General features: G+C 36.3%; 1 protein-coding gene across 1 annotated transcript in view; it reads right to left on the bottom strand.

Annotated features, from left to right (window-relative positions):
• RNF216 (ring finger protein 216) overlaps positions 1 to 14,264 on the bottom strand; it is a 179,876-nt gene that overhangs the window by 120,626 nt on the left and 44,986 nt on the right. The window contains exons 2-3 of the mRNA XM_027874745.1: positions 5,665 to 5,802; positions 950 to 1,134 (exon numbers count right to left, since the gene is read on the bottom strand). Of these exons, the coding sequence (XP_027730546.1) occupies positions 950 to 1,134; positions 5,665 to 5,731 (252 nt within the window). The 5' untranslated portion in view covers positions 5,732 to 5,802. The remainder of the gene's footprint in view (positions 1 to 949; positions 1,135 to 5,664; positions 5,803 to 14,264) is intronic.

Here is a 14,264-nt window from a genome sequence, read left to right as displayed (position 1 = left end):
TGAACTAAACATGCCAGAGATACAAAGAAAAGCAAAAATAGTCCCAGCCCTCAAGAAATCTCTGAGGAAAGCTCATAACATTGAGTCATGAGGAACAATGCATTTCTTCTTTACAAAAGAAATGCTTAAGCAGACAGGTCAGTCACTTTGGGCAGGAAGGGAAAGGAACATATTGGAAAAAGATAATAAAACAGACTGGTTGATAGACTTCATAACTGTATGCCTTGGAAGAACTGTGTGTGCATGCACACGCATGTAAGCTGAGCAATGTAGAGGAAGAGGGGGAAAAATTATATGAGAGTATGAGAGAACCATGATTAAGCTTTATGTAGTTCTAATCAAAACACACATCTTACCTGATCCTCAACACAAACATAAGAAAAAAGGATCAGAGCAGACATTTAGTCATTGGACACCTCACGAACAAAAACATTCTACAGTGAAGATTGTGCCTTTAGTATACTATTATGTTCCCTAGGAAAAGTGGAAAGGATGAAGTCAGTGAATAACTCAGGAAATAACTCCTCTCTGGTGTCAGCCATCAGAGTGTCCTGAAGGGTTTTAAAGCTAACATACTTAATTATTAGGCTCATCAGAAGTTTATTTCAGATGCTGATAGGTAGAGAGTTGATCTAATTATGACCTATTTCTATGAATCTACTATATCTGGTCCTCTTCAGAGCTAAAATGAATCTAAATCATGCATAGAAAACAGAATGATAAAAACTGCTAGAAAAGACTTGAGTTCCTACAATCCATTCCAAAACTTAAACAAAGTTACAATCATTTCTCCTTTGTGTAAAAAGGGAATTGGTAATTAGAATACTAGCTAAGAGACTGGGTGGTTTTTTCAGCACAGCTCTCTCTTCTGCAACATCCTAGCTCATAAAATACATCATCCATTTGCTCTGCATTAGTACCTCACCACTCTATTCTCAGGAAAACTCACTTCTGCCAAGATGACAACATCATCGTCATCCTCGTTGTCATCATCATTGCCATCATCATCATAGTCATAGTCATCCTCCTCTTCTTCATGCTGTCGAGAAGTTGATGTGATTGGCAAAAGAGCAAGTTCTTCATCTGAGGAGTCTGATATGGTGATGAGTCCTTCATCTCTGTGACTTATCCTGTCTACAGAAAAGCAGAAAATGTTAGCTAGAAGCTAAGGTGTCTCCCAGAGTTTAAATTCGGCCTCATCCACTAGCTGTGTGACCCTGAGCAAGTCACTTCACCTCATTTGCCTCAGTTCCTCATCTATAAAATGAGCTGGAGAAGGAAATGGCAAACCATTTCAGTATCTCTGCCAAGAAAACGCCAAGTGGGGTCATGAAGAGTTGGATATGAGTCAGACAAGAACAACTGAACAATAAAAAGGTTTACCTTAATCTGTCTGAGAAGAGCTGAAACTAGCCTTAAAATTTAAGTGTAATGACATTACAGAATTATTCAGCATGAATACTTCTTCAAGAATTACATAAAAATTTTAAGACCTATAATCCCATTCCAGGCTTTACTGAGACTTTTTAGAATTATGGTACAGATTTGACTGACTGCTCAAAGTTTGCAGCTTCAAGAGGCACCATGATTTTGGGGAAAATGGAATGGATCTGGATATAGGAAAGCTGAGCTCAAGTATTCTGCTCTACCACTTTTAAAAATATTTCTATTAATTTAAACACCAAAAGAACATTTCCACATACAGAGCAGAATGCAAAGCATTCACTAAGTATATAAAATCATTATTCTCCATTTCATTGTTTTAAGTATATATATATATATACACACACACACACACACACACATACATACATACATATATATATACACACATATATAAAATAACTTGCACACGTTACTTTCAAAAGAGCTCTGTTTGCATGTGCTTACTTCTGTTCTTTTCAGGGCATTTAAGAGAAAAAAAACACCCTTGTAACAAATATGCTGAATCAAGTAAAAAGAATCCACAGTAGTCATGTCCAAAAATTGATGTCTTTCTCCACTTTGAGTCTACTCAAGTCTACTGAAGTTTTTTTCCTTAATGATGCCATCCTTTACTCTGCACCCATTTTGTATCACCCAGGATTCTCTCTAATTGTCTCTTTCAGAATTCTGTCTTAAGGAATAAGGATATTCCATTACATTCTGTTCAACCACTCCTCATTCAATGGGTACCTCCTTAAATGCTGGTGCTTTATTTTTCATTTTTCAGGATCAAAAAGTTTGTCCTGCTTGGGACTATTACCTCCTCCCCTGTCCCTACTTGTTTTTCTATTAAGTTTGATTTATTTCTATACCAAATTGTGTGTGTGTGTGTGTGTGTGTGTGTGTGAGAGAGAGAGAGAGAGAGAGAGTTCTTTGATGTGGGAGTTCTGAATTTTGGCTATGCCATTCCTGAGTTTTCAATTTGGGGAATTCCTTTCAGGAATTTATTCAGGAATTCAGCAGAATGAGCAATTTTCATTTATGATTTTTTGAAATAATGTCAAGGCTTTTTTTCTTAAACCACAGTTTTCAAAGAGTCCAATGATTCTTAAATTATGTTTCCTTGACGTGTTTCTCAAGCCAGCTGTTCATGATATCAGATATAACATTTTGTCCTTTTTTAAAATTATTTGCTATTATTCTAATTTTTTTTATTTTCCCATAGAATCATTTAATTCTGTTTGGTCCACTTTAGTTTTCAAGGAACCCATTTCTTGGGTTAGTTTTATTGCTTTCTCCTCTAAGCTGGTCAGAGATCCCTATAGGCTACTCCTGTTTCTGGCCCTTCTCTGCTCCTTCTAGGAAGTTCCGGGCTTGCTTGTCCATACTAGTATTGGTTTTTACTGCTGATTCCCCTTCCTATTTTTTGTGGATTTCTTAGAAACGAGAAGTCATTTGCTGTAGGGTCTTCACTGGATTTTTTTTCTGATCATTATTCAGTCTGGTGCAAATTTCTGGTATTAGCTAGAGTAGCTGTGCGGAAGTTGAGTAGTCTGCCTTTGTTCAGGAAGTCATCTTAGCTGGACCAATCTACCACTTGCACACTATCTGCAGAGACACCATCCCTTTGAACTTTACTTCATCATCTATACAACAAGAAATTAATAATCTGCCCCAGCAATTACAAAGTTGTTATGAGATTAAATGAGATAATGGATAAATGAATGTGGAAATGAAAAAAATGCTACGTAAACATAAGCTATTATTTTAACTTTGTTTAAGGCAATATAAGAAGAATGTAGGGTTAAATCAGTCTCCAGCTTATAAAACTCTTAAAAAACAAAACACTGCAATCTAATATTAAAAATATCTCCTCAGGAGTAAAAAATTATTTATATATTCCTGAAAATACCCATTAATTTTATCATTTAACAATATAATGAAATGTCTATTTGATACTTTGAATTACCCAATTTTTACCAACATAAAAATCAAATTTTAGCTCCAGCTACCTTAGTTACCTGCCTTTAGGTAACAACCTTTTCAAAACATATCATCACTAAATTAAAAGCAATTAAAATTATCCATTTTCCTTTAAAAAACAACTTTAGAAAGTCTCTTCTACACATATGCCTAAAGCAAAAGGCAATTCCACAAATGTGATGATTGTCTTTTATTTGTTCTAAATACATAGGTATTCAACTTCAATTAACATTTTTTTATTGGTGGGCAAAATAGAAATAAGTTAATTAGGTCTCACACCCTATTTCTCCAATGTGAATGTTGTGAGGCTGGTAGGAAGCACAGCAGCAGAGAGAGCTGGGCCTAGAGTCAGTAAGACAAGTTCCAATCAGCCCTAAGATACTAGCTGTGTGACCCTGGACAAGTCATTTAACTTCTGACCCATATTCCTCAACTAAAAAATGGAGAAAATAATAGTATCTACCTCCCAGGATTGCTATGAGGACAAAATAAGATAATACTAGTAAAAATAAGTAGCACAGTGCCTGGCATACTACAGTAGTAGATCTGCACCTGTCTAGGCAGATAAACGAGCAAGTTCAGACTAGCACAGGGTGCTAAGCTCGAGGAATTTAAAGATAAAAACGAAATAATTCTTGCCTTAAAGGATTTTACATTCCATTGGGAGTAACCAGATAAATAAATACAATGTTAATTTGAGGAAAGAAAGATTTAATAGGTGTGTAAGGGAGAGGAAATGCTTCACTGCCCTGTAGGAGCAGGGCAGATAACTCCAGAAGGTAGAGAGGAGAAAGTGACTTTGAAGCTTAGGAGAGGGGTGCAGTTCCAGTGCGTATGAGGAGCAGAGGGGTACAGAAGAGAAAAAGAGAAAGAGATAGCATACAGGAATGCTGAGAGGGTGAAGAGCCAACAAAGTGCATTTTAGTTGGAATTTAGGGCAGTAATGCGAAATAAGGCTGGAAAAGAGAGTATGAGCCAGGCTGTGGCAAAAATTTTTAAAACTAGAAATACATTCCAACACTTAGCTTAGATATTTCATGATTTTTATGAAAAAAGTTTCTAAAAATGTCAGTTACAAGTCATAATCTTAAAGACTTGACCCCAAACACTACTATGTAATTTGAGTGATGACATGTCCTTAAAAGTTGGAAACTAAGTATAAGTCACAACAAAAATTGAATATATTAAAACTTTTAAAATACATCTGGCAACCACTTTAGAACACTAATAAAATACTAAAATCTATGTTTTTTATGAACTGGTCATTTTTACACCTTGCAAAATTTGAAATGTTTGTAAAATCAACAAAGAAAAACCAATAAAAAAGAGACAGGAGCACAAAATGCACCTGGAAAAAAAACACTACCCCTCCTCACAGAATGTTTATATAGGCAATAAAATGTGTATATTCAGTATTCTTTCCTATTGACAGGCACAGATTATTTCTTCAGGTCTAACAAAGTTTAAATTATGACTAGACAGTAAAAGTTCATGCATATTTATACAAATTATTATTATTAGTTTTAAAAGAAATGATCAATTTATAAAATTATATACTTTCCAGAAAAGTTGGTTACAAACTTCTATAAAGCAAATGCTAATTACTTCATTACAAATCCAAACCAAATTTTTTCCCCTGAAGAAAAATTCCTAAACTGATACTGTCTGTTAAGTAAACAATTAATACAATGAAAAGGCCAAAGGTGTGTTTTGTACCACCACTTTCTAGAGCTTACTTAAAGATTGCTCCTGCTCTGATAGTATCTTCTCATTAGATCCTGACACTTACTAGCTACCTGACCTTGGACAAATTACCCAACTTCCTGTAGTTTCAGCTTTAAAATAGGGATTATAAAACACTTATACTATCTACCTTGTAGTTTTATAAGGAAAGTTCTTTGTAAACTATAAATTCCCATAACAAATTTATTGTTGTTATTATTATTATTCCTTTTAATCCTATTCCTTTGCCCTTAATTCATCTGCAGTCCACTGCTTCACACATTCACAATTCCTTTTTTTGTCTTTGTTTATGACATAGATCAAATGACTCATTGCCACACGCCATTAACAATCTAGTATGAAAATTCCTTAAGGATGAGGACTCTTGCTTTTAAAAAATTATGTTAGTGCCCTATTTATCAATGCTCTAAGTTCTAAATATTACAAAATGTATTACAACAAATCTCTTGTAACAATGTTAGGCTAAAGGAAAATAGAAGGGAAAGAGAAATAGTAAGAAGCCAAATAACTTACCTTTCCCCCTGTGACCATGAAAGCTGTTCAAGTGAATCACCTCTTCATTGCCACCTCCCTCTGCCATTTTAAAAGACAGATCTGTACATATATGTACGAGCTAATACCTAAGTATAGCAATGAAGTACTCGGAACAATCTGGAAAATAAGGCAAAAAAAGCACTTAGTGTTTTCAATTTTGACTCATCTTGGGTAATTTCTCAAGCATTAATGATTCTCAAAATCTTTTAATGAATAGTATCAGCTATAAAAAATGATGAGTTAAAAGTGAGAGAAATGATTATTACTAACTAATGATTTGGAGAAGATTCAGAGTTACTCCTTTTCTCTATCCTGACTTCAAGACTTCAGTCTCTGAAGGTCCAGCTAAACTTTTCTTCCTAAGCCCACCCAGCCTTAAAAGGAATCTCTAGTCTTAGGTGAATTCCATTCAATTAAGCTTGGATAGAGAGATCCTTCTGTCCAGAATGCCCAAAGTCTGGGGCCAGGATGGGGAACTTAAGTGACTTTCTAGGTCCTTGGGTGAAGCCTTTTGACTGAGTCCAAATTTTACCCAAAAACTTTGTCTCTGGAAATTTTTTTAATCACCACAAAAGCACCCCATTCTTCCTCCCCATCCTCACAACCTTTACCACTCCATTTTCCCCAGTAAAATGCTACACTGCACACACATTAAAGTCAGCACTTAAATGGGAACCAATCCCAAAATTTAGAAGACTTTTTTTAAGCCTTTAAGGAAAGAAAAACAAAACAAAGGGGGGAAAAAGACAGAGAGAAGATAGTACATAGCTACAGAGCACTGGTCCCCAATTTCAAAACCAAATTTAAGCTAACTAGGCTCCAAAGAGGGGTCTTGCAAGATCCTCTAGAGGAGTGTACCTAGCCAAAGTATTTCTTGGGCCACTTATGGGGCAATCTGTCAAGTTCAAGAAATGACTAGGACAAAATGCCCTAGATATTTCCTCATTGTTCCCTGTATCAAGTTCATCACTTTTCAAATTATCACCACACTAAAAACAAAAACAGTACTACTACACATAGCAATGCAACTGCTGACACCCATAATAATTTGACACCGAAATCACAGGACTTCAAGGATGGAAAGAATCTTAGAAGTCATCCTGATTTTAAGCCTTAAATTCCTTTAAAAAATTATTAAAGTTAATCCCTCTCTCATTCCCTTTTTAAACAGCTCTTCACAAGCTGTCCCTTTCCTACTTTTTATACTTCATTCCTCTCATGCATTCCACCACCCAACTATAATGGCCACTTATTTTCTCCTCAAACATAACACTCTGGTCTTGCCTTCCCAATCTATGTTTATGGATTATACTCCCTCATCACCTCTGCCTCTTGATTGCTTCAGCTCAAACCCCATCTTTTGAAAAGGAACTCTTGCCTCATCCCCTCAACTGCCATCTGTCTCACTCTCTCTCTTCCTCTTCATACCTATCTTTATCTTGTACCTAGTTATTTATATGTTGCTACCTTCTTTAAAATGTGAGCTCCGGGAGGGCAGGAACAAGTTTTGCCTTTCTCTATTATCCCCAGTATTTAGTTCAGTGCCTGGCACACAGTAAGCACTTACTAATAAATTTGTGTTGCCTGACATTTGCTCCAATTCTCACAGAATACTCCCCAACTCCCAAGTGTAGTTCTCTTCTAGTTCTTTTCTTATGCTGGACCAAACACTGTTGGCATTTAACCAATAATACTAAAATATTATCAGCTGTTCTTGGCAATATATAACAATGACCTAGTGATCCCACCACTGGGAATATTTCCCAAGGAAATAATTCAAAAGGAAAAAACTCATTCGTACAAAGATGCTTATAGTTGCACATCTAATAATAGCCAAACTCCAACCTTTAATGCTCAATGACCGGGTGAAAGCTAAGATAACTAAGGACTTTAATGTAATGGAATATTACATTACCACTGCTTGTATGCATGAAGGTGAGCTCTAATTTTCTCAAGTGGGCCCTACCAATACAGTTTATCTTTTTCAGCTGAGGAGGTAGCTTCTGAGGGGTCCTGTGACTGATAAAGGTATTTTGGCCAATCTGGTGATGTACCTCTCCAGCCTTAGCTAAACTGACTTTCCTAAAACAGACTGTTTCCAGGAGCCCCAGGGAATCTTTCTGGCTGGGCAAGGCCTGCCAGGACTTATGCTCCTCTGGCATTAAGAAGCCTTTTAGAACCGAGGGTCAGTGCCATACCACAATAAAGTATTAGTGTAAAACTGTAGCAGAAATTTCCTGAAAAATAAATGTGGAAAAAAGTGGCAAAGTATATGGAAAAATGAAAAAGTATACAAAGTAATCCGAACTGGTGGATATAGTATTGGATACAAATGCAATACACAATGTAGAAAAAGTATGTTTGCACTTTGTTTCTTTTGTTGTTATTGACTTCTTGTGAAGGTGAATAAATATATTAAAAAATCATCAGTTATTCTCAGTCACAACTAGCTTATTTATCATGCTTATTCTGAATGAATGAAAGAAAATATTTTTTTTCAAATCACAAGAAAGACACAGGAAAATATGCTCAATGGGCAGCCCCCCAACTGTCAACAACCTAAGAAAACCTTAGCAAAACCCAAGTCAAAATTATGTTTAGCTAAAAATGAAGGGTATGTATGACTGACAGATTTTACATATTAACCAAAAGCATTTGAAAAACATGGAAGCATTCAGAGAACCAAAAATGGGGGTGGTGGGGGAGATATGTAAGGGAAGGAGTGCCATCCTTGGCCTTGTGAACACTAAGAAAACGAAAAACTCATGTAACATTTTTGTTGGGGATAATCTAATCACCTTTACTAGCATTTCACTATAAAGTTAACAAAAGCAAGCTGTTACAATGGCAAGTGTATTCATGTTGAACAAAAGGAAAAATGTGTACTCTGAGTATTTCCAATTCTCTAGGCTTCAACATGAGGAAGAGATGAGACACAACTAGCAAAAGGAACAACTTAACTTTTCAGGAGCCAAGGACAGAAATGGGACACTAAAAAGATTTAATTTTTGAAGTATCTGATCTATCTCATAGTTGAATTGCTTAATATCTTGCAAATACTTACTGAATCCTCAAGCTATTCTCTTGAAAATACATTTTATAAAATCCTCCTGAATCCCATAAAGCCATATTCTAAAGATTAAGTGACTTTACACTTTAATTTCCATTAATACTGGCCACTAGGTAATGCAGAAGATAGAACATTGGGTCTAGAGACAGGAAGAACTAAGTTCAAATGCAGTGTCAGACACTTATTTTTGTTTTCCTCAGTTTCCTTAAATGTAAATTGAGGACCCATCTCACAATGCTTGAGAAGAACAAATGAGTTAAACAAGTGCTTAATAAATACTTGTTCCCTCTCTGCAACTCTCTTTCCTAGGAGAATGCTAGATTTGTATTACAATATAAATGGTTCAAACCTTACTCATTATCTGTGGTTTACACATTCACTAATAAAATTTATTGCTTTATTTTTAACCCTAAAATCAACATGCACAGAACAGTGAAAAAAATCTAAGTTGTCCTGCTGAAGTTGAAAGCCACACTCTGCCTTCTTGTTTCAGCTCTCATACTATAAATGTGTCCTTTTCACAGTCTATTTAGTATCATCTTTTTCATATCTTTCTGGGTATTTTTTGGTGATTTCACTGTTTAAAATGGCCACCAAGTATAGCAAAGTGCTGTCTAGCACAAGAAGGCTGTGATACATCTTACAGAGAAAATGTGTTAGATAAGCTTTGCTCAGGTATGAGTACTGTTGGCCATGAGCTCAACAACAAATGAATCAACAAGGTTCATCCAGAAAAAGGCAGAGGAAATTCCCGAATCTGTACATGAAACCAGCTCAGAAAGTGCTAAAGCAAATGTTGTGACCAAAGGCCAGCAGGAAAGCTAACCCTGTATTTCCCCAAGGAGCAATAGTTCAGTGTTTGCTTATTCAGTGTTTGAAGTGAATTTATAAAACATGAGCACCACAGATCAACTGCCTATCCTTTTCCAAATTTCAAAGTTATATTATTTAAACCTGTACTTAAATAAGGCTTTTAATTAGAGAATCATAAACACCAAACTTCAAATATTAGCTCTGACAAGATAATCTGAATAAAGAATTTTCAAACCTAAGAACCAGGTTTTAACTTATATTAAATTTACCACCTTACATACCGAAAGGAATTATAATTTCATTCTTGAAAGTTAAACAGAAATTCTAGAATGAATCACTTAATAGGAAAAAAAAAACAAAAACACTTTCTCCAAATACAATTCTTCAGGGAGTGTGTTTTCAAATCTTCTCCCGTCCCAAAAATTAATAATTAAACTCCTTCTGAATTTCTATACTATTGTTTCCAAGCTTTTTCTGCCACGGATTCTCTTAGTATCTAGCTGTAGTAAATTTTAGTCTGCCTTCAATTTTTTCTATCAAAGTTTACTTCAGCCTTTTATGACAAAGATCGGATGTTATTTCACTTTCAAAAGTTGCTAGAATATGATTATATATTGCTTCCTACACAGTATAAAGTAGTATCATGTAGATTCCATCTTTCATTTGTGAATAATTTGTAAATCATATTACATAAAATTATGACCAAAAGGATGTTTTTATAATATCTTTGCTATAGCAGTGAGTTCTACAGCAGAAACTTTAAATAACATAGCAAGACTTCAGTACATTTATCCAGATCCTTGTTCTTCCAACTCTAAAATACTATTTTTCCTATTCTTTTCTTATCATGTATTTTCTGTATCTTCTACTTACTATAGCTTTTTCCCATCTCTACCTCTTCCTTCCTTCCCCTTTCCAGCACCTTCTTACATGAAGTCCTCTCCCAATAGATTATAACATCCTTAAGTGCAAAGACAGTCTCCTTTGCTTTACATCAGTGCTGTTGTTTTCATTTTTCAGTCATGTCTGACTCTTCATGACCCCTTTTTAGGGTTTTCTTGGCAAAGATATTGGAGTACTTTGCCATTTCCTTCTCCAGCTCTGAGTCCTCATTTGAACTCAGGTCTTCTCAACTCTATGTCCAGGTCCACTGTGCCTAGATGCCCTTATTTAACAAATGCTTGCTCTTTATACTGAGAGCAAGGACTGTTTCATTTTTGTCTTGCAAAGTATCTAGCACAAAGAAGGCATTAAATAAATGTTTGTAGGCTTACAGATGGGCTACTAGGTTTTGGGGAGAAATGCTTATTGTTTATTTTGTTTATCACAAATCCTGGTAAATTTATTTACATTGAAATGGAATTTAGAAGTCCTTCAAAAGTTGCTATTGCAGTGAATTGCTTTGTTTTTTCAAAAATAAATTTTCATCGATACCTTTCATTTGCATCACCTATTGTTGCCATCATATTTCTTTCATTCCTCTCTCCTAGAAAGCCTTATAATGAAGAAGAAAAACAAGCAAGTAGTGAAATAAAAGTTCAGCAAACTTAACAAACTTTAGAAAAAGGATGATATTATATGAAATGGGCAGCTGGGTAGTGCAGTGGATAAGAGCACTGAGCCTGGAGTCAGGAAGACTCATTTTCCCGAGTTCAAATCTGGCCTCAGATACTTCCTAGCTGTGTGACCCTGGACAAGTCACTTAACCCTGTTTGCTTCAGTTTCCTCATCTGTAAAATGAACTGGAGAAGGAAATGGCAAACCACTCCAGTATCTTTGCCAAGAAAACCCCAAATGGGGTCACAAAGAGTCAGACACGACTGAACAAAACCAGGCTTATAGACACAAGTTTCTGTCTATCTGGCCATACTTTTTGGCAAGTGTGTAGCAAATCCCAATTTTAACTTCCCACATGCCTAATCTCTGAAGCTAAGAATCATAGCCTGCCTAAGCAAAAATCCTTTTCTCTTGTTATCTCTCCCTTTTATCCATATCCAGATCAACCTTTACTCCCACCCAGGCTCTGTCCTCTGTAGAATCCTTGCTGGGTATTTATTACCTCTGTGGTCAACAATGTGGCTTCATTCAATTTAATAAACATTCAGAATCTCTTCTCCTTTTAACATCTAATACTGAAATCTGGCTTTCTTCTAAAGCTAGCATATATCTATCTCTCTTTCCACTTCAATACTAACGTTTCTTTCTGTCACCTCCTTTCACTCCTTTTCTTCCCCAACTGACAGTGTCAAGGACATGTTCTCTATTGTCATTTCCAGACCCATGCCATTATATTCAATAACCTCTTCCTTCCTTCCAATTATATCATCCTGTTTCCATCCTTCATCTTATGATAATTCTACCTTCTTTGGTGATGTTAGCTCTTGCCTTAGTTTCCTTCATTGACAAATCCTGCTATCCTCAATGATTTAGATATTTCTGATACTGATGGTCCTAACAACTTCATCAATCTTCCCCCAGCATTCTCAACTCTCACAACCATCCATACTTTTAAGTTTAATCTACATTATTAACATTTTCCCTTCACTTTCTTTAGTCTAGACAAAAACAATAACCTGATTTGTAGCATGTGTTATCGGAGGTGTAACTGCTCACAATGAAAATTTTAAAATCATTCAGATTAAAAATCATTCCAGCACAGCCTGGAACCCAATCCATTTTAACAAGGCATTGTCCTTGACCCTATGAATCCCTCATTGTCTAAGTTTTTCCAATCCTGTGTTCTGGCACCAGCCCCCAACTGTGCACATTTCTGACTCTCTTCTACTTCAGAACTTTGAGCTCAGCTAGTAGACATGAAATTGCATTCACTGGATCCACAGCTTGCTATTTAACCTAGAGCAGGCCCTTTTAGCATATGGGAGTGCTTTTATTCAGCTTTAATTGACTTACATAATAGTGAAAAGCAGCTACAGGGAAAGCATAGCTGCAGAGAGGTTGGCGTAAGACTCAGCTAAGGTTAGAGTTTTCTAAACGGGGGTGGAGGCGAGTAGTGAGGGAGTAACGGGGCTTGTCCTCTTGTCAGGGGAGAAAATTATTGAATACTTTTGAGTACAGCTCCCACATAAAAACATACACTTTTTTCCAACAAAAACAAAGTTCTAATCAAAGTCAACAAAAGTGACATTAACATGGCAAATTTGATCCAGGTGATAATGAATGAAATAGAAGATTCCTTAATATGGTATGATTATTTAGAGAGGTAGTGTGTCATATAGAATAGAAAGGTGGTCTTTTTTTTTGGTCTGGTCCTAAAAACAAGAAGATCTGAATTCTGGTTCCACCTCTGCCACACAATGTCTTCTGTGACTCTAGGCCAATCACTTAACCTCACAGTTGGCTGGCCTGCCTACACTCCTGAGGGTAGGCTGAACCAGATTAAAACAAAATAAATAAAAATGCAATAGAACAATGATAATATTAATATGTGGTTTTTCTAAGTTAATATGAGGTCAGCAGGGATCCTTACATTGGATTTAGTGGATCCCATTTTTATTTGAGTTTGACACGTCTCTTCTAGGCAACTCTCTAAGATTATAAATTGTAGAGAAAACCTACAATGAATGTTTCTTCACCTGTGAATTCACTATACCAATGAAATCACAGGTCTGGAGTTTATCTCTATTCTATGGTTATTTAATATAGTACTTGCAAAAGAGGTGAAGGGTCATATACCAGTGGGTACAGGGAGAAGATGCTGCCTAGTGATAGATGAAGATTATATGCAGAAAAACATCCTAGGCTGAAGCCCTGGATCATCTCAAACTGCCTGTCTAGTAGGCATCTTAAAGTCAACATATCCAAAACTGAATTCATTATCTATCCCCTTAAGCCCTCCCCCACTCTGAAACTTCCCTATTACTGTTGAGGGCACCACCATCCTTCCAGTTCCTCAGGCTGGAAACTTAGGTGTCATATTTGACTCCTCAATATCTCTCACCTCCCCACATCCAAGGTGTTATGGAGACCTGCCAATTTCACCTATGTAACATCTCTTGAATATACATACTTCTTTCTCTTCTCTGACCCTGCTATCACCCTGGTACAGGCCCCTATCACCTCACACCTGGACTGCTTCAATAGCCTGGTGGTGGGTCTGCCTACCTGAGGTATTTCCCTACTCCACTCCATCCTCCAGTCACCAAAGTGATTTTCTAAAAGCACAGGTTCAACCAAGTTCTAAAAGCACATCCCTAGCCAACTTCTTACTCAATAAACTCCAGTGACTCCCTATTGCCTCTAGGATCAAAGATAAAATCCTCTGTTTAGAGGTTTGGCTCTGGGCATTTTCTTTGCCTGAAATACTCTCCCTCCTCATCTGCCTACTGGCTTTCCTAGCTTCCTTTATGTCCCAACTAAAAATCACAAGCTTAATAGGAAGACTTTTCCAAGCCCTCTTCATGCCTTCCCTTTGTTAATTAATTCCTATTTATCCTGTATATAGCTTATTTGTATATATCTGTTTGCATGTTTTCTCCAACATTAGATTTTTGAGCTCCTTGAGGACAGGGGATGTCTTCTGCCTTTCTTTGTAATCCCTAGAGTTTAACACAGTGCCTGACACACTGTCATAGTAATGACCGCCTGAATAATCAGGAACTTGTGCAAGTAAGGCACTCTGTACCCATATAGTCTTACATCATTCCCAAGTGCCTTTATTTCCTTTTCATTTCTTTAA

This window comes from Vombatus ursinus, unplaced genomic scaffold (genome assembly GCF_900497805.2).
Source record: "Vombatus ursinus unplaced genomic scaffold, bare-nosed wombat genome assembly UNPS02014807.1, whole genome shotgun sequence".
Classification (NCBI taxonomy): Eukaryota; Metazoa; Chordata; class Mammalia; order Diprotodontia; family Vombatidae; genus Vombatus; species Vombatus ursinus.
The sequence above is the reverse complement of the archived record's forward strand: the minus strand, read 5'-3'. Positions and strand labels throughout refer to the sequence as shown.